At 41.2% G+C, this 21,509-nt stretch overlaps 1 protein-coding gene across 2 annotated transcripts in view; it reads right to left on the bottom strand.

Moving 5' to 3' along the window:
* Window positions 1–559: 559 nt before the first annotated feature.
* Window positions 560–21,509, bottom strand: part of LOC115909393 (cohesin subunit SA-2-like) — a 58,088-nt gene continuing 37,138 nt past the window's right edge. The window contains exons 20-33 of one of the 2 annotated variants that reach the window (XM_030958693.1): window positions 21,175–21,378; window positions 19,549–19,625; window positions 18,512–18,599; window positions 17,422–17,499; window positions 15,608–15,700; window positions 14,784–14,952; window positions 12,068–12,213; window positions 11,096–11,197; window positions 9,631–9,785; window positions 9,400–9,528; window positions 5,424–5,614; window positions 4,159–4,333; window positions 3,096–3,180; window positions 560–1,569 (exon numbers count right to left, since the gene is read on the bottom strand). In XM_030958693.1, the coding sequence (XP_030814553.1) occupies window positions 1,561–1,569; window positions 3,096–3,180; window positions 4,159–4,333; window positions 5,424–5,614; window positions 9,400–9,528; window positions 9,631–9,785; window positions 11,096–11,197; window positions 12,068–12,213; window positions 14,784–14,952; window positions 15,608–15,700; window positions 17,422–17,499; window positions 18,512–18,599; window positions 19,549–19,625; window positions 21,175–21,378 (1,701 nt within the window). In that variant the 3' untranslated portion in view covers window positions 560–1,560. The remainder of the gene's footprint in view (window positions 1,570–3,095; window positions 3,181–4,158; window positions 4,334–5,423; window positions 5,615–9,399; window positions 9,529–9,630; window positions 9,786–11,095; window positions 11,198–12,067; window positions 12,214–14,783; window positions 14,953–15,607; window positions 15,701–17,421; window positions 17,500–18,511; window positions 18,600–19,548; window positions 19,626–21,174; window positions 21,379–21,509) is intronic. The other variant, XM_030958702.1, reaches the window with a different exon arrangement.

Genomic DNA, 21,509 nt, shown 5'->3' with positions numbered 1-21,509 from the left:
TGCTAGCCAAGTCCCTTCTTTCCTAAGTCGAATGTATCCTGCTGTTTTCAGAGAAATCCTTTTTCCTAAAATATAAGTTTGAGGATTACTGGATCTTGCCGCTGCAGGGTAATTACCATCCCAATCCTACTGTTACAGAAATTAAAGTACCCATATGTGTGATGTGGTTCCAGGTATAACTGTTTTCCTAGTCAAGCTGTATTCTGCCTGTCTGATGAGTCCTTAGGCCTACATCCACAAATCATCCACAGATGGACGAGGGGAAACATCAGTACCCCAGTCCAGGTAGGGGGAGTTACTGATGGAATCATAGAGGAACCTGAGAACCATGTCCCTTGTGTCAGCCTGCATACCATGCGCAAGGAAAATCACGGATTCACTGTGGCCACTTCAGTGTACCAAATACCTGGGCAACAGTCATCTTTCATGTCCACCTTCATGGGAACTCCCTGCTCAGCCTGTGGAGTAACACAACAACTGCAAAGGCCAGCACATATTTGCTGCCATTCTTTCTCCATGACAGTGTGGGACTATCACTTACACATTCAGTACTCATGGATAGCAATAGTTCTGTAGTTTATTTTACATACTTAAAATCCAAAATATATATATATATATATATATAAAAAATAAAGCTGATATGATTACTGCAATGTACAATTCCAGGGAGCAGTGAGAAGGGTCAGTGAAAGCAGCCCCCCACTCCTCAGCCGACTGCCACTGAAACATTCGAGTGACCATCATTTGCAAATTCTTAATGCAAAAACCCTCTATTTTTGAATGGCCATATTTACAGTCTATTTACATTGTCTTTCCAGGATTTTTCCAAGTAAACACCACATGATCACTGTATAAAGGATTTCCAGAGGAAAATAGTCAGCTGGTCCATTGTTTCTTTCTTTGTTACTCTAAAGTCTTGACACAGGTTTTCCAGCAACATGTCCTGATGCTTACAGACCTCTAAACACATTGTTCTAAGCAATGGAATTCAGAAATACTTTCAGATGATTGATCCAGGTTTTCCATTTTACAGGCAGGAAATGGCACTTGCCATCAGCCAGCATGTCCCAGTGCTCACAGGTGGGCCAGGCTCTTTTCTCCCCTGCACTGGGTGCAAGGAAACACACAGATCTCCATTTGGTAATCTTAAACAGTAAAGAACACAGCCAGCAGAGCACTGCCCCCACATGCTTCAAACAAGCTTGTCTCACCTGGTTCACAGTGTCTTTGATTCAGTGTTTGTCAATACCCCGATTCCAATCCTGCAGCTGTGAGCTTTTCCAAGGCAGCATCAAGGATGAGGATGCAGCTGAGTAATGATGCTCAGAAGGCCCAACCCTGGAACTGCAGCAGCCACCTCAGTAATGCCCACAGCCAGCAATGGTGAGAAATCAACCACAGTGCTACAACCTGGTTCTGGGTGGAGGCCCATGGGCACAGAGACACCCTGACCCATGTCTCCTGCCACCTCAATTGATGCTCTCACACCACATTGACGAGTTAAACAATTTGCAGAAAAAACACAGCATGTGCTTCACTTCTGTTCATCCTCTCAGTGTCTTAACTGTCCTACATCACAAGAAAAAAGAGATTAAGTCAGTGCTCTCCTCTGAAGAAGATGTCATGTAAGAGCCTATAAGGAATAAGAGTAACAGTGGAGCATCGAACCATTCAGCAGCTTAGCCATAGAGCCAGCTCTTATAAAGAGCTACAGCTTCCACAAAAGGAAAGAAGCATTTCCATACCCCAAAAAGCCCAGAAAAGGCACAACAGAAAAGGCACCATACTGCCTAAGTAGTGCAATTTCTGTATGGCTTTGATATTTGTCCATGGAGTTAAATTCTTCTATCTTCAGTAGGAGCTGCTTCAAGTACATGGGCCAAACTGTCTACATTTTAACATGCATATAAGTGAAAGAAAAGGTAGAAGTCCCTTTTTTTTTTCATTCTAGTCCTCTTTAAAAATTAAAGCCCACCATATGTTAAAAAAACATTGGCTGAACTTTACAGCAAAAACTCATTTAAAAAGACAAAAATCATGCGAAGTCTGAATGTGGTGGTTACATCCCAGATAACCAGTCACTGGAAATCAAGGGGTTGCCTGACTCACTGCAAAAATACTGTCTGCCAAACACTGAGTTATGTTCTGAAGAGCAGATAACAGGGAAAAACCTGAAGGAACTGCTCAGCCCCCTGCAGTGGCTGACACAGAACCCTTTAGGGGGCAGAAGGGTTGTGATTAGCTGCAGCACAGGAAAAACCAAGGCCTTTCTCTCCCCTCCACCCCTTTCCTTGAACAGTCAACTCCACAAGACCCTGCTGTACAACATCCTGAGTCCTTGCACTCCACTGGCCCACAGGCCTGGAAGTCCTTCCCTGCTGCAATGAGCCAGCCCAGGGCTGAGCTGAGGCCAGGCAGACAGCTGCAGCTCTGCCGAACTTGGATCCCAAAGGCAATCAGTGCCCATGAGACAAGCCCCTGGCTATGCTGGTTGCCACTCCAAGCCCACAATGTTCTCATGCTTCCCTTCAAATCCCCAGTTTGTTCGGGGACAATTTAATCTGCCCAACAGTCTTGACTGGAAAAGGGCAAGAAACATGGGATACTCCAGCAAGAGCCCAGGGCTGTCCAGTGATCAGACACATTCTGAGTCTTGCAAGCCAAAGAGCACAATGCAAACACCATTTCTGAAGCAGATATTCCCTGCAGGCCACACAGCAGTACCATTTCTGCAATGTGTCAGTAACACGAAGCAACTGCAGCAAATGGCTCTTAACAAGGAAGCTTCACAGTATGGGGAAAAAGAAAGGGGATCCTCCCCTTAATGCATCCTAAGTGACATTCAATCCTTACAAATGACCTAAGGATGTCTCGATACTACAATAAGGATTGCCTCTAAAATGTAGATTGAGCTGAAGGAAGAAACTACAGTTGCAGCTGGAAAGAGAAGAGGGCATCCCCCTTTTCTGATCCTGAAAAGGGCCACAAAAGAGCAACTCCCTTTGCTGCTGCATGGCTACCCAGGGGACTCTGACCTGACACTGATCCACCTCAACTACAGCTGTCCTCAGAGCTGGAAAACCAGCCAGAATTACCTGGTCTGTACCAACAACATCAACATCTTCAATTGTGTCTTCTGGACCCTCCTCGGAGACATCTTCTGTCTTAACCTCATCTTTGCTGGAAAAGAAAAACAAACCAAAAAATAGCTAAGTCTTGAGATATCTCGTAACAGAGGCTGCACGTGGCACAGGTGTGCTTAAGGTAGGGTATTCCACGTAGTAAGATCTGCTGCTGATATCCATGTAAGGTAGCCTGAAGTTACTGGCCCAGGATTTCCCAGTATGAAACAGGTTATGCTCTGAGGAATTTTCAATAAAGCAGTTGAGAAACAAAACACTGGTTTAAACAGGGGCTACCTTCATGGTTAATATTTTGTTCTAGTTTACTTGTATTCTCCAGGTTCATTTAACAAGTATCCCAAAACCTGGAAAAGTATGCATGTTCCCAGGATTTGTGTTTCACCTTTTAACCTACTAATAGGGGAAATGGCACCTAACACCTCAATAAATTAACTGAATTAAACGAAAATACTGCAACTGAGCACTTTGCTCAAAAGCAGACTCCAGACTCCCTATTTCTGCAACACCTCCCTCACATCCAAGCTGTGTGGGGTTTCACTGCAGCACGTCTACATGCTGCACACCAACACTTCTCTAAAAGGAAGCCATAGGGTACACAGTAGTTAATAGTAGATCTGCAGAGACAAGAATCCTCTTTCATTTCCAGAGATGCAGAAAACATTTATTGTCTGGCTGCAGCAAACAGCCCGAGAATAACCAGCACCACAGATCTCCAATCTGGACACAGGAAGTGGGACAGGGAACTTTCCTCCATCCTTGTCTTTTTCTCTGCACACCTGATATTACTTCAAGAAGGCACAGAAGCCCTGTGACAGTGGCAGGAGAAAGCAGCAGATGTAGATATTGGACTAAGGAAACAAAAAACCCAACCTGTCCTTGGGACACAGCCCATAATAAAGACAGGAGGGGCACACACCCTGAGCTCATGAAATATTACAAAAACCAGAAGGTGGATAGGGAGACCCCAAGTCTCAATGCCAGAGGTGAAGGAGCTTGTAAGACAGCAAACTCTCACCAGTATCTTCTACGCATCCCTCCTGGACAAAGGAATGGCAAATGTTCCTGTAAGTGCATCTCCTGAGATTTCAGCCTCTTTCTGCTTTTCCCTGCTGCAGAGGGAAGCTGGGAAACACACTGCTGTTCTGGGGCTTTGCTTCCTGCTTCAGTCTGGCTGGTTTCAGGCAAAGACCCTGCAACAAAGAGTGAACACAGTCATTCTTCAGCCTCACCCTCAGAGGTCCTGAGATGGACATTTCCAGTATGTTCCCCACAGCAGAGAAACAATTGGGGCAAGCTCAAAGATCATCTGGGGCAAAGCATTCCTTTATTGAAAGAGACAGCTAAAAGCCACTTAAAAGAAAATCCATTTAATTTGCCCACTGGTCATTTTTGCAATCTAGATTTATGAACTTGGCCCTGGTCCATAACTGCTATCAGTACTGCTGAGTCTATATAATGCTCAAGAAAGCAGGGCCTTTGGGGATACAAAGGAACAAGCTCTCTGAAGGCAAGTCACTGAAAAGAAGATTTATGAGAAAGAATGAGAAAGAAACTAAAGGACACTGTGGGAAAATTTCCTTTCCTCCACATACAACTGCACATGTCCATAACACTTAGCATTTTTATTAGCAATTGTTTTCATAATAGCTTTATTACATTTTAACTAAGTCCCACCATATCCATGCAGTGAAAACTTCATTACAGATTGGCAGTCCATAAATGCTGCCAAAGCCTGGATGCAGCCCATCTAAATATAATTCTTTAAGGTAGGAGTATAATTTTACAGACTCCCTAGAAATTCACCAGAGAGAAAAACCCTAGAAGATGATTTGGCCCAGATAATCTGGCCTGAAGATCTGAATCAACTTCTGGAAATACCTCTCCTGTCTCAGTTATCTACAGGGCCTAAAGCAACAATGTCCTAAGTTAACAATTAAAAGCAATCAACCAAGTCTCAGTGGCTCAGACAAATGCCAGATTTTAGTACACAGCAGAATTCAGATAATCTTGAATTCTCCCCACTCGGAGTCCTCAGCCCAACCCTACTGCCACTGAGTGATCAAGGGACCTGTAACAACAACAAAGCTGAAGGCAGAAACCACACATCAAACTGGGCAGTCCACAACATCCAACACACCATGGTACTCTACTGCTAATGCAAAGCATTAAATACATTTTAGCATGTGCAAATTTGCTACAGCAAAGCAAAATAGCAAACACAGCAGTTCTTCCAGACAGATAAAAAAATACAGCTGATCAAGAACTGGGAAGTTTTCATACCATTAGACAATTTCCTTTTAAAAGAAGATGTCTTAGATGAGCCTACAGGGGGCCACTCTCCCATACTGCCAAGGACAGAGCTCTCCTCATCTTCATTTGCCAATAAAGAGTTTCTGTACCAGACCAAAGGCTGCCATTTGTCTCCTCTGCAGGCCAGTGGCTCTGTTATGTACCTCTGTAGGTAACTGTACCTGGAACAAAAACAAAAGCAAGCATAAGGAAACTCACTATCCTTCCATTCAATATCTGGGGCAGGTATTACAGGAAAGGATTTTCACTTTACTCTCCAAAGGTGCAAACAGAACTGTTGAAGAGAGGGCACTATTTTTCTGTGAAATACCTGACATCTCTGAACTATCTATTTAAAATGCAAACATCTTCGAAGCTAAAGGAGTGCTTGATTTTTTAGCATTAGAAACAACATAAGATCCACAGAAATTACAAAACTACAACAGCTTCTATAAAGAGTTTCCTGTGCAGGGAAAGTCTGCCAATTGCTGCTGCCAGCAGCAACCTGAACAGAGCAGAAATTCTGCAAGGATTCATCTCTTCTGCTGGCCTTTTCTGCCTCATGGACATAAAAGAGATCCCAGGCAAGAGATGCTCCCGGACTACAGTCAGGCAATGGGGGTTTTACACCATGAATGCCTGTTCTGTCAAAATTTAAAACCAATTAAACCATTTTTCTATATTATCAGCTCAAACTCAATCCAATTCTCTCACTAAAATGTCAAGTGTTTGCAAGAAGCAGATAACTGCTCTACAGTTGTGACAATACATGGGATATGGGAAACATTATCTCAAATCCTTGTTCTGTCTGATTCAGTCCAGAGATTTGACATTGGGCCTTCCTGAATCCCAGGTGAAGCCATCACCTTTCCTGGAGCAAAAAAGGCCATCTTCAAACACTCTTATTTGAAAAACAGGACTTTTCCAATAAAGTCTTTCTGACCCATTCCTGCTTAAAAAGAAATGAAAACCAGTCTGACTCAGGATTAGAAACTGGATATTCACCACATTTCAGCTACAGTTCATCACTTTAAAATCAAGCCCAGTGTTGTTAAAACAGACCCCACCTTAGCAAATACCAGAAGTGACAGTTTTAACACCAGCCTGTGCAAATTATTTTTTTTTTTATTAGGAGAGTGGCCTGGAAAATATCAGACGTTTCATTTGCTTTGCAAAACACGAAAACCTGTGCTGAGAGGAGGTCAGGGTAAGCACTGGCTCCGAAACAATTAGAGTCCTGGACTCTGGGGCCCCAGGGATCAAGAAACCCTGGTAATGGAATTTGTTGGTTTCAAACAAGAACATATTGTAACTACAGTTTCAGGGTCTAATCCAACTGCTATCAATGTCAATGGAAAGACTCCTACTGATTCAGGAATCAGGCCCTTCATGCTGCTTGCTATTCAGCAATTCATTTCTTGTGTGCATTTTGTGGCACAGAGCAACTGACAAGCCAGGTATTTTACTGCTAAAGCCTGTGCAATTACAGGGGAGAAGGTTAAAGTCCATATACTTCCATGGTGTTGAAATATAGTCCTTTCTAACAAATGCCCATATTCTGTATCTCATCTGTTACAGGTACGTTCACATATGTTAACATATTGACCTGGACATCAATCCCATGATTAATAAGAAAAATGAAAATAACCAGATGTTTGTTTCTCAAAGTTCATGTTGACCTTAAACATTCCATCCAATAATTTATGATGGAACTAAACCTAAATATTTCTAAGAGGAAATATAATCTCCAGCCTCTGCAAGGCACTTAAGGCCTCCCAGAATAGAAACTGTTATTCTAGAAACATAGTATGAACCTACTTGTGGATAAATTGCAATTTCCCTTCTAGCAAATTTTATTGTTTCCCATTTGTTCCCAGCAGCAGAGGGAAGGCCCAAAGCAGTAAGCATTCCCTGCTAGGTTCTGTTATTTTCCACAAAACCTTTCCATGAATAAACCTACCTGAATGCATCAAATGTATCTGACACATTCAGGAATATACTTCCAGGATATATCCTCTAATCAAGAGGTTTAATATAGTCCTAGGAAAAAAAATATCAGGATTTAGCTTTGATCTGCCCCATCAACAATTAAATATTTTCCTCTTGTTTAATTAAAAACTACTCCCGGGAGGTAAATGAAATGACAGTTTTTCAAGGATGGTTTAACAAAAATCTGCTTATTGCCTGAGTGTCACCACAGAAGCTTACAGCTCTTTAAAATACAGACAACATGGACAGAGTTTTACAGAAACTGTCCAAACTGGGGCCTGGAGTACTTCCCCTATGAAGACAGGCTGAGGGAGTTTGCATTATTCAGCCTGGAGAAGAGAAGGCTCTGGGGAGGACTTACAGCACCTTCTAGTACCTAAACAGAGCTGGCAAAAGAGCTGGAGAGGGACTTTCTATAAGGGCATGTAGAGATAGGACAAGGCTTTAAACTGAGAGTGAGTTTAGATTAGATATTGGGAAGAATTTCCTGACTGGGACCATGGTGATGCACTGGAGCAGGTTGCCCAGAGCAGTTCTGGACTCCCCATCCCTGAAGTGTTCAAGGCCAGGTTGGATGAGGCTTTGAGCAACCTGGTCTAGTGGAGGCCTGTTCCTCCCCATGGCAGGGGGGTTGGGACTAGATGAACCCTGAGGTCCTATGGATTCTATGAAAACTAATTTTAGCAGCAGACCTCAAAGATTCTCATCTGAGAAAAATGCAAGATTAGCAAATGAAGTTATCCATACCCATCGATTATGGGTCTGTAATCAGTGTATGTTGACTATTTTTCTTCTGCATTTTGCATTCCAGCTTTAAATCAATTTTTTCAAATGAATTGTCTGTATTGATGGCAATCATTAATAAATTGTGCCATGTGAAGTAACAGGAAAATAGACATTTTACTATTCTTGACCCAGGTTACATAAACCCAGCTAATGATTCCCATGGAAGTTCTCCTCCAATGTAAGACAAAATGACACAGGAACAAGCAAGTTACACAGAGCTCAGAAAGATGTTACAGTTGGTTTTCTTCCCTTTCTGCTGACTTCCTTTCAAAAGTAAAACTTTTCTTGTTGTTTACTGGAGTGATTTGCTCAGAAATGCAAAAAGTCAGATGTGTCTTACTGTCCCACATCTTCAAATATGCTTTCAGGAAAATGGAAATACCTGTTTTTTACAGTATCTGTAACTAAAATAATGAAGTGCAGAGATCCAGATCCAAATGAACAGCACTGACTAAGGAAATAAAGCTAAAGGTTAAATAGAAGGAAGAATGTTACGTCCATCTCACAAATTATCAGAGCTGAGGCAGGTGAAGAAAGGAATAAGATACATACCCATATATCTCTCTATTCAGGTGCATAATACCCCAGTCATGCAAAAATAAGGCTATCACTCTAATATCATTAAATGTAAATATTTAAACCACTGTAAAACATGGGCCCACTGGATCAGGGCATATTCCCATGTAAATAGAAAATTCTTGGATTTAAATATCTATATTATGAAGAGTGTCACATATATTTTTATTTCAAATATGTTCCATGGAATTCACATAATTGAGGCCTGAAGCTGTGGAAATAGATAACTACAAAATAATGATCCCTGCATTATTTCTTCCACAATATTTTTATTTACTTTTCTGTTCAGAAAAGCATTCCTGCCATTCCACTAACCAGTCAAGTCACAAATCCCTTCCACCAAACTAATAGCCTTTCCTTCAGAAGAATTGCCATATGTGGCCACAACTATGTGTAAGAAAAATCTAGAATGCTTATTGCACATACAAACTGAAATAACTACTACTACAAAATTCAACAAGTGTGTCTCAAACTAACAGCCTGAGGGGCAGACTGATTTCTGAGGTTCTCAGAAGAGCCCTTGTGCAAATTCTGCCACACTGAAGTTCAAGTGTCCTTTGTACAGGGATACACAAATCACAAACTGTGTATGATGGTGTACAAGCACTTAACTTACACTAGTCTTTTGTCTGGCTTTAGCAGCTTGTTGGAAAATTCACTGATGATTAACAGAAAGCTCAAGTTAGGAGGCAAGCATTTTCCATCTACTCCAGTAGCTCCTTGAAAAGCAAATTCAATCCCTTCCCTATTGAAAGAAAAACAGAAAAGAACAGAGTAATAAAACAGATAAAAAAGACAACTAACAAGAGCAATGACCATGGACAACACGATGCTACATGGCACATACTTGTGTATCATGGCTATAGATTCTCTAGATTTCACTTGGTCCCAACCAAATGTTAGTGAAAAGCGACGAGCAAGTTCTTTGATGTTTGCAAAGGAAGGAGAGGAGAAGTCCACACCATTACTGCTGTCTTGGCTTTCTGCATGTGTCTGAAACAGCTGCAAGAGAAGTCTCAGATAAGCAAACACAAGTAATCCTACAGGCAAACAAAGCACCAGGCAGACAGAGAGACGGGCATGGCCACCTCACACAGAGAGGAGCCTCACAGAAGAGCAGGTAAGCCATGTGCTTCTGAAGTACTGCATGGAACAACGACAAGGAACTGACACAAAGAACAATGATGTGCTCCTAAGGCAGGCACAAATTAAAAAATAAAAATAAAAAAATGACATGCATAAACAGAAAACTGATTCCTGAAGATGATGGTCCCACTGACCTCATCTCCTCTTGGGTCTTCTGAACCAAGCCCCAGAGGCCTAATTTGCCTGAGATGCTTTCAGAGTAGCACAGTGCAGATACAAAGCAGCAAGTTTGGCACTACCACAGTCCCATTTCAGAGAGTAAGAGTAGGTCAAAAGCACATCTTGAGCTCAATTAACTGTGCTTTGGGGTTTTTTTTCTAATAGAATTTGGAAGTAGCTTGTTCTTGTCAACCTGTTAACTTTCAAGGTCAGGCAAAGGCCAAAAAGGGCCTGTTGTCTATGTGATACCTAAACACAAAGTCCTGACTATGTCAGCAGAATATATGTAGCCAAATGCTGCTTAGACTCATCTAAGCTCAGATTTCAAGGGCTGGTTCACAGATCTAAGCCCCCAGCAATGTGTGTGAAATAAGCAAAGCTCATGTGTCAGTATCCCCGGGAGGAGCCTGCTCTCTGGATTACAGCAGGACTCCAGGCTAGAAGCAGCTATGGCCACGGGCAGAGCTGGCAAAAGCAGCTGCTAAAATAGCTAACTGGCTATCAGTCAGCAGCTGCAAGCAACTGAGACCCTTCAGAAGAGCTGCAACCCACTTTCCTCCAGAAAAAAAAAGCTGAAAATACAGGGGGGGTTGGAGCTGACCAGATACAGGCACATCCATGAGTCCTCAAATTGAGCAGGAATTAAGGTAGTCCATAAAACACAGCGTAAGATCCTTAACATTTATTAAACTTAAGAGACATCATGTCCCAAGAAACACTTCAATATCTCACATCAATTCAAATATACTATGCACTTGAAGATTAAAAACATGACCAAAAAACATCGTGGACAAAAGCACCTTTTAAGATAAGTGTAATGATTTGAAAGGAGTTTTAATTATGACATCCAAAAACAGCATACATATAGAAAGTGCAGGAAAGGAAGTAAATTCTGTCACTAGGTTTTCTAATGATTTTGAATAATTATGGCATGGGAGGTAAAAATCTTCACTGTGAATACAGCTGTCATAAGAGCACCTAGATTCTTGCTTTAATCTTAACCTTACCTGCTGCAGACAGAGAATCAGTGTCTTGGCACTCTGAATTTTGTCATTGTACCTCGTCTTGCTTAATGTTTCTTTAATTATGTCTCCAAAATCACTGTAGGTCTATTAACAGCAACAAAACAATTGAGAGTTATCATTCCCCTTCTTTAGCACTGGGAGAACACAAACCATATGACTGTTCAAGTGACACAAGAAGTTCCTAAAACACTCCCAATATCAGAACATGCAAGTTAAAAGATGAAAACTGGATCTTTTATATTTCATATGTAAAGCAATGGTATGCTCCTTGAAGAGTAATGTGAGGATCAAAGTTACACTGAAATTGTTAAGTATTAACAACTAATTAATTGTCAATGCTTAATTCGTAATTAATTGTAATTCTTTAAAAAGAGCAAAGCCTCATCAGGAGACAAATAGAGTTTTCTGTACTTTACCAGTGCTTGCCAATGAAGCAAAGAACAAGATTCATATTCAGGTATTTCCAGAGTTCTGTCAGCTGACTCAAGGAAACTGCCCACTCTGATGTTCTTGGCCCTCCAGAAACCCCCTTTCGAGTTGCTAAACCCTGGTCATCTAAACCCTGGGACTCCTGTGAAATGTAGGCACCTGCATATGCCCTGTGTGAGCTGTATGAATTAAGCTGAACGCTTCAGTGTGAGAACTTCAACACATGAATCACCCTCCAGCCATAAACTGCTGCTCTGCAGTGGCCTCTCTGGAGAAGCTGCGGAGCAGATGTCCAGACAGACACATCCTCTCCTCAATTTTCACTTGCTTTGTCTTCAGTGAGGTACCTTTGTGGAACCAAGAGAGGAGCTCTGCCCCACTCCTGCTTGATTCTATACCCTTTTGTGATTATCCCAGGACTCTGAGCCATAACACTTATTAACACCCTATCTTTCACAAACACTGGAGACACTTTCAAAAACTAAAATTCACTAGTAGGAAGAACAACCTTATCTAAAACATTACCTTCACATAATACTTATAGATCTCAGCAGCTGCAGTCATCTCTACCACGTTATACACTATTAACTTGCAATATGCTGCCAGAAGACTCCGCTTTTTGTGCAAGTCATCAAGTTTGCAAGCTTCATCCTTTCCCTCTTCTGTCAGATCTAGGGAAACAAAAGCATTGAAGCTTTGTTCTATTACTTTGTTCAAGGTATCTCAGTTTAAATGACCAACTTTCACCTAAATAGCACAGACTCAGCTGTTCAGGAACAGATGCCAGTGCTCATTCCTGTGTACATCACAAAACACGGGTTTATTCCCATTTCAAAGCTCCAGTTGGTAACAGTGAAAAGTCTTCTTCCATTCTCCTACTCTGATCTTCATAGGACTTTGGCATTTCTACTAGTCAGAATCTCCAAGTACAACACTGCTCACAGCTACAGAACTGAACCAGCAAGTAGAATAAAAGGCACAAACACACCAAATGGAAGGGACCTGAAAAACTGCAACCACATTTTTTTTGGTAGAATAAAACAGATGGTAGAAAAGAGCACATAACTCACTGGAAACCCTACAAAAGCACACCATCAGCAAGAGTTCCAATTAAATTCTCCAAATTCCAATGAAATTCTCCAAGTGCTTATCAACAAGAGTGAAAGGAAGGAAAGTCACTTAATAGCATTAAGAACAAGTGTCTGGAACATGAGTTAGTTACTAGCTGGATAACTCATGGGAAAGAGATACTCTTAAGTATCTCTTTTACTTTTCATGGGAAAAAGATACTCTTAAGAGTATTCCAAAAGTGCTACAAAGGTGTTTGGGGAGAGTTTGTTGCAGTAGGAAAGCCAAGACACACTCTCTCTTGCTGCACATGTGAGCTATCAACTACCAAAAGACTTCAGTCTCTGACCTATAATTTTGGTGTGGACTGTTTCTGCTTCTAGAATGACTGTGGGCCTGGAAACAAACATAAGGCAAATGACTGATCAGAAGTATCTGAAAGTTAGAGTTTAAACTGAAATAAACCAGCTGCCAGCTGTGCACACAGACAAACACACCTTGCATCACAAAATCACTTGTTCAGGAAAGAATCTGCAATGTGGTGAAAGGGATCCTTTGTGGGGAGAACTGAAAAATTGAAGGCATCACAGAATAAAGGTTTGAAAAAGATCTCAGGCCATCTAACCCAAAGCAGTATCAATTTTATCAGTTTCAGATACATAATGTAAACATCCTGAAACATAACATGCTTCAATAACTCCCACAACTAGGATACTACAACCTACTTGTGCAATCTTTTCTACTGTATCTTTCCTAATTCAGATTCTCTTACTATTTCCCTGTTGCAATTTTGGCCATGCAATGTTGCCCATCAGTGGTTCTTGCATATACACCATGACCTAAGGAAGTGCGGTGCCCAAAACTGAACAGAGAACTCCATCGGAACAGCTGGACAGGAGTTAGACAGAGAAATCTAGAACAATGTTTGTTTTTTCAAAGCATGGCACTTGAACTTGTCCTCAGAACCACAATGAACAATCTATTTTCAAAACAGTCCCAAAAGAAACCAGCCTTCATAATTACAACCTCAATACAGCATCCAAATGGGTTAGAAAAAAGGCAGTAGAGCAACAAACACTATTTCCCACTGGACTGAGGGCAGCCCTGCAGAAAAGGACTTGGTGTTGGCTGATGAGAAGCTCAGCAAGACCCAGCAGTGTGTGCTCACAGCCCAAAAAGCCAACTGTGTCCTGGGGTGCATCCAAACCAGCGAGGCCAGCAGGGTGAGGGAGCTGATTCGGCCCCTACTCTGCTCTGCTGAGACCCCAGCTGGAGTGCTGTGCCCAGCTCTGGGGCCCCCAAGACAAGAAGGATGTGGACCTGCTGGAGTGAGTCCAGAGGAGGGTCATGAAGATGCTCAGAGGGCTGGAGCACCTTGCCTACGAAAACAGGTTGAGAGAGTTGGGGTTTTTCCACCTGAAGAAGGGGAGGTTCTGGGGAGACCCTGTAGCACCTTCAAGTACCTAAACAGGGCCAACAAGAGAGGAGGAAAGGAACTTCTTACAACAGCATGTAGTGATACAGTGGGGAATGGCTTTAAACTGACAGAGGGCAGATTTATTTCTTAAACATAAGGAAGAAATTCTTGACTGTGGTGATGCTGAGACACTGAAACATGTTGCCCAGAAAAGCTGTGGAAGCCCCATTCCATGTTGAAGGTCATGCTGGATGGGGCTTTGAGCAACCTCCTCTAGTGGAAGGTGTCTCTGTCCATGGCAGAGGTGCTTGGAAGTAGATGATCATTAATGTCCTTTCCAACCCAAACCAGTCTATAATTCTGTGAAATCAGCCCCACAGCCCCAAAATCAAAATCTACTGGTTCTTTACTCTGATGGCCTAGGAAGGGTCCATGCAACACACTGCAACACTGCAAGGCCTTCCTCTAACACCATCATCCGGACTATGGAAGTCAGTCCACCAAACACTTTTACTCATCCAGCCCTGCTTTACTTCAGCCCTTTTCATCATACAGGTAAATTTGTTAATCCACAGTCTGTACAGATCAAAGAATTACAGAGTTTTTTTGTTTGTAAAGGGGCCCAACCAGAAAAAAAACGGAGCAACTCAATTAAAACAACAAAAGAAAGGCCAGCCCTTTTCCCTGGAATTCACTGCAGATGACAAATGATAGAAAAAATAGTAGATTGTTTCTCCAGTGATGAAGATGTCTAACCTTTTTTTTCCTCTTCTTCATCCATGAAAACGTGTTCCTGGATAAATGAAAACAGTTTTTCCTGAAGTTGTGTGTTAGGAAGATAACCTAGAAGTCCAACTGCTTCTTCATTATTATTTGAATCCAGGTGACTCAAAATCATCAACCAGTCACAGAGTATCATGAAGGCCTGTACCAAGCAAATAAAGCCAAAGGAGGATTTAGAGACCATGTTACTTTTTGTGCCAATTCCATTTTGCATTTCCATCAAACACAATCAAGCTTCCATCCCACTTCTTCTTTGCAAACTAAAGATTTCTCTTTGCCTCAGCTGTGATTAAATGCCCCAGGTAAATCCTTAAAAAACTTGTATGATAGGATGCAGTGTATACAAGTATCATGCACGAATACCACCTAAAGATCTGTGGGAAAGAAGAGGAGTTGTATTAAGTTGAAATACCCCTCTTTTAACACATGAACCACTGGAGAATTTCTCTATTTCTTAAGTAATATTCATAGCAAAACATGAATGAAGCAATGATAGCAACCAGTACACTGATAGGTCTAATCAGAAAACACAATGATTTTCATTCAGATTGAGGCCTTGGTTCTGCAGATGGACTCATGCAGACAGCACTAACTTGTAGCATTTTAACTAACTTCACTTTAGCTTTTATTTAAAATAAATAGTTGAAGACTGGGGTTTTTATGTGTTATTTCTCTGCTAAGAGACAAAAACACAGGAAAAATTTAATAGAATGAAACACCAGTACGAAAAAAAGGGCAGGCATTTAAAAGGAGATCTGAGCACAAATGCTCATTAAGTGATAGAAAAACACACAAACCTTTTCTCTTACATCTTTTTCCTTATGGTGGAGGAAGCATGTGCAAATCTGACTGAAATGTCTCAGCTGCCTTCTTAGTGGAAAAAGAGTCTCCTAAAAACACATTTAGGAAAAACAAAAGGACCAATATGTTAGAGACTACAATTCAACAGAGAATTACAGAACAAACAACAGTTGCATCTTTCTTCCACTCATATTATTCATTTAAGATAGCACAGCTGATGACATGATGAAAGAAGGTGGCATTTCACACAACAGCTTACTAGCTATGAACAACTGCATCTGTCACAGTTGCTGAGGCCAGTGGAATTCAGCAAGTCACAAACTCTTTGTTTCTCCATCTGTAGGGAGGGCAGCACGTATTCTCTTATTCACTTCATCTTATCTGTATAAAGCAGTGATAACAATAGAAGCAGAGTCATAAAAACCTCTGGTCCATTCCACCTAATGTTCAATGTGCACTGCCTTCTGGAGTTGGTTTTCTCCCTTCCTCCCCTAATGACTACAAAGGGAATAGAATTAAACTTTGGCACTCAGAAACTTAAGACACCACACTTTGTTAAGATTAATCCAGTATGGGAGACTATTTCGTTTGCTCACAACCATACAAAAGACTTTCTGATCCTCTACCAGGTCCCAGATGCACTGCACTGAGGTCTGAGCCATCACTGTAAAAGGAATGTCCTTACAAGAGAGGCAGATTTCATGCTATGCAGCTCTACATTTATAAGAAAAGGGATTCATCCCAGGACATGCTGAGGAGAACCAGGTGAGGGGCAATACATTGTCTTAACATTGCTATGGGAGGAGCAAGGGGAAATAACAGAGCTGCTGTCCAGGAATTTTTTTTTTTGCTCTTGGAACTTCTCTATCTGCCAACATCCAGATTTGGCCCTGCAGAGTGGGCCGTCACATCTGCTTCCAATCAAAATCTGCTCCCATATGAATGGCCAAATTAAAAAATGTGCTGCCCCATTACCAAGCTGAGCTAACTGTGTCTGGAGTGAAAGGCAGAACACACTGGAGCAGTGAGAGATGTGGGGATCCATGCAGGAATGGAACAGGACAGGAATAGACAGTGAATCAGTGGCCAAACGGGTAACGCCCCAGCTGGCATTCCTCACACCAATGTCTGTGTCAGCGCCTGTCCTGTGTGCACAGGAGCGCCAGGGAAGGGGACAGAATGACAAAGCAGCACTCACTGGAGTCAGAAATCATCATAAGGAGGAGCCCCAAAGGGTACACATTCACATATGAAACAAAACATAAAAGAGTTTTCCCTTCTGGTGTCTTAAACTAGATTTGCTTCTGAAATATCTGCTAGAGCTTGGTACTTTAAAAATTACAAAAGTAAATAGTCAACTGATGAGAAAATTACCACTATCCTCGACCTTTCTGACAGAAATATGTAGGTAGGTAAATCAAGAAAATAAAAAAAAGAAAAAAGTTACAGAATGTTCTGGAGTTTTCATTTAATATTCTTTGTTGCTTTAAAACAAGAAAACAACAAACTCTTTGGCAGTGAGACAAGTTCCTTATCTCCATCAAGCCCAAGAATTTAATGCACATGTTTTGCAGTAAAAATAGCGGTGAACCATTGTTCCTGCAGACTGAAAAAGCACACACAGATTAAAACAACAAAAAAAAAGAGGATAAGATAGAGAGAAAAGGCCTCAATTCTATTTGGTTTCCTCAAGAAAACAGACAAACTATCTTCTTCTAAGCTTGCTTTTTCAGGAAATCTCAGAACAGGAAAATTAGCTTTAACTTCTATAAGCACAACCTCAGGTTTCAAAATCACATCAGCGACCAACCTTGGGAGAATTTTCCGAAACTGCAGCTAGCTGCCACAGGAGAGAAAAATATGTGCACTGGAGAGCTGGTAGGATGATCTGCAAATAAAAACACATGCCCTTTATTTACATTAAAGGCTCAGCAGCAAAAAGCTTAAGACTAAACAAAGCATTCAAGCCTGACATTCTGCACACTGCTTGCATGAACACTTCCCAGTTGTATTTAGATCCTTAAAATAAATTTAACAGGTTTACATACAAGTAAGCACTGCCCCCTGAGAAACTTCATTACTAAGGTCTTGCTTCTGCAGAACTTCTCTGACATCTCAATGAGTTCAAGGGAAAGCAACCCACATATCCAAAACTGTATTCCCAGAGGCTCACTTGAGCTTAGCTCCCTGGGATTTCTTTTAAGCTTTTGATGAAAGGCAGACTGCTCCAGAGGCCAGTTCAGAGCAGAAGCCAAACCTTGGTGCTCCAATGCACCATCTAAAGGAGTCCACTTCTACCCACTGGCTGCAGGCTCTCTCTACTCAACTCAACTTCACCCCTTGCCAAAAAGCTCCCCAAGTTCTCTCCTGCAAATGGGCTGGTTTCATTCATAACTGCTGAAGTATTTCACCTTGCAATCCTAGAATACACAACTTCATCTTCACACAGTGTTTGAGGGGAGGCAATCAGATAACCAAAAGGCTGCAGTTGAGTGGTAATTATAAACCACTACAACAACAGTCAACGTGTAAGCAACAGATCCAAAGTATTCTAATTTCTGGTTACATGCAATCTAAAAGGGGTTCCTCACAGTCCCAATGATTTCATATGTACTGAAACTGAGACTATGCAATCATTGGAAGTACTGAACATGACAAAGGATCAATCCAGATGTCAGATGATTATCACAGTTCTGAAAAATTTCCAAACTTAATTAATATAGAGGCATGAATTTACATATTCCAATAACCAAAGACAGCCTCAGTTTCCCAGATTGAGAAATGGACACAGTATCTTCCTGTCTCATAGGACACTGACATATAAGATAATTTAATACTTTGTATTTCTTTGTGCTTTCATCAAGAAAAACATCTTTCAATGTTAAATATTAACTACTCACCAGAACAGGCAAACTGCCATGTTCTGTTTCAAACACCAGGAACCTTAAAGTCTTGTCATACAGATTCCACTTGGTAAGATCATGGGCACTGCGGGTGAAAAAGAAATAATAATGATACACTAAGCAAGAAATGAAGACTCACCTGATCAAACAGGTTAAATGTATCCTATTTTTGCCTTCATATGATGTATAGCAATAACATTAAACAACTAAATATTAATTATAAGGGGCAAAAATTAAGTTTTCATCATCTAATACTGTAGTCTTTAGACCGTAGCTTTAGAGTCTGCACTCCTACCATAAAACTGCAGTGTTATGAGGAGAGGAAAAAGAAACCTGAGTTCTGTATCTTTTGCTATACTTTATACATAGTCTTCAAGTACGCAAAAAGGTCTAAAGAACAATTTCCTCAGCCCACTCTAAAACATTGTTTCTAATAGTCTTGAGTATTCTCAACCCAACATTAGACTTCTCTTTGGAAAACCACAGTAGCCCCAGCAGGCTGGACAGGTAAAAGACACATTGAGAAGAAGGCCCAGTTCCCCTAACCTCTGTACTAGCTTGCACAACAATTTACCAGTCCTTGGAGAGCCAAGCTTTTGAGAAATCTTTTAACAAAAGATGATCAGAGAAACTAAAATTAAAACGCATTTACACCTGCTGCAAAGAACAACTGCATTCAGTATACCCTCTTCAGACTGACCACCAGTATTGTCAGTAAGGCTGTGGAAAAACATCTAACTAGGACAGAGGCACCATAGAGGGGATCTCTGTATCCACTCCAACATCTCAATTCTGTAGCATACACTTCTTAGCCACATTAGGGCTGATGCACAGTAATGAGTCCAAAAATAATTCCATATCCAAGGATACAGTTCTATTAAGAAGAAATTAAAACTTGCAGCACCTCTCATAGGGATCACTTTCATTCTCTTGCAAAAAAACCCAATAAAATAAACAAGCAATTTTCACTTTGCATCTGTAAGGTTGATACTTTAAGTACATGGGAACATAAATTGTGTAAATAAAGATCTCACTTATGAAAAGCTGCTACTCTTCTCAAAGTAGAGTGCATCCGGGAAATTTCTCCTGCGTCCATACAAAATCCTCCTTCCTAAATCATGGAAGTTTGAGAAAGAGAAAGGAATTAACCAGTGTGGGCCAAAGGAATGACTGTGTTCCCTTCCCAACCAACCCACAAGCTTGGATCACTCTCCTCCAGCCCCGCTTTAACCTTTACCTTTAACCACGCTACCCATGTCCTGCTCTACAGTCAAAAGAAAACAATATAACTGCACAGGAATTTTGTATGAGGGAAAATCCCTGTCATTAATAAACCAATGGCAGCCTTCATAGAGGCTGCAGTATTGCTAACACAGAGTAAAAAGTAGCAATTAGTCTAACATGGTCCCTCACACAGTTGCTAAGGATCTCTGGAAAGCTAAGTGTTCACATGGTGCTGACCTTCCCTGCTTCCAGCTGCCAGATCACATTCAAAGATAGCTAAAAATATATTAAATACTTTCCCATAGATGCAATTGCGGTAGTTTCCACAAGTATACTATGTGATTCTGGGGGACGAAATATACAACCAGGAATTAGAAGGGAGGAGTTCCAGGAGAAAAAAATCTCTTTATTTAGATATAGATCACACTACAGAGGAGTCGAAGAATCCCTGGTCTTGCACTGATCTTGTTTCTCATAAGTACACATTCTCCCACATTGACATAGATCTCTATTTAAGACCAATAAAATTAATCCAATCTGAGGTTAGGGGATTTTTTGGCTTGACACATTTTGCAATATCCCTGTGTCCAATAAAAACTTGCCAGTGTTAACTCTCATACCATGGCATGACACCTGTTCATGACGGCACAGTTGATCAGATCAGCTGCAGGCTTCTGTTGTTCAGCTCAGCCAGCAAGCTATTCATATCCCCACCAGCTGTTTCTGCTTTTTAGACCTAATGAAAAGCTTTGAGGGAGACTGTAGTCCTCTTTCAAAGGGGAAGTCATTATTTCCAAGACCCTCAAAGCTATACAATCTGCATTACAGACTGCTGTTTGCTTGGGTTTTTTCCCTACATCCAAGTAACAGCACAAAGCGCATCCTATGTACAGTCAAATATGGAGAACTACAGAACTGTACCTTTTTGGGAAGAGCCTCATCACCTGTAGATTGACAGCACTCACTAGCTGATTTTGCATATAGTATCTTTGGCACAGTACTGGAGTAACTACAAAGCAATTTCTTAGGTCCAGAATATCTGGTGTAGCCATTTTGTTCCTCACAAGTACACATTCTCCCACACTGGCACAGATCAACAAAATAATTCTGAGGTTAGGGGACCTTTTGGCTTGACACATTTTACAACATCAGCATCCAATAAAAGCCTGCCAAAAGACATACAATGCCCTGTTGGTGGCGTGGACTACCTTGTTTATTATTTTCCCAACTCTATTCCTGCCAAAATATACTGCCAAAATATATCTGCTTCATTAAAATGTGAAGAACCATTCTTTTCAAAGGTGCAAACTCATCTTTTAGAGTTCTGCCTCCTTCAAGCAGAAACGGCAGGCAAAGAATAGCTCCATATCCCCCTTAATTTTCTTTGTCTTCCTTTTTTTTCCTAGCAAAACAGTCTGCTTACCCCTCACACTCACCTTTTGCCAGAAGCAATCTAGTAGCTGGTTAAGCTGCTTCATCAACTCATCTATCATTTGAGTTCGAGCACAATCCACCTGGCTATAGATGGCAATTTCCTCACGGCAGAGGATATAGTAAGTCCTGGAGGAAGCCTCGAGGACAGACATGTCGGAGTGTTTGGCCACAATGTCTTTTATCTCTCTCAGCAAAGCATCCAAATGCTGCAGGTGATAAAAGGGGCATTATAGGTAAATTCTACAAAAATCCTCTTATGCTTTAAATCATTTCACTAGGCCCATATATCCCTATGGGTCATATAAACAAGATGAAACAAATGCCAGACTAAGCAGAA

The sequence above is a fragment of the Camarhynchus parvulus genome, chromosome 1 (assembly GCF_901933205.1).
Source record: "Camarhynchus parvulus chromosome 1, STF_HiC, whole genome shotgun sequence".
Taxonomy (NCBI): Eukaryota; Metazoa; Chordata; class Aves; order Passeriformes; family Thraupidae; genus Camarhynchus; species Camarhynchus parvulus.
Note: the sequence above shows the minus strand (reverse complement) of the source record. Positions and strands in the feature narration are given on the sequence as shown.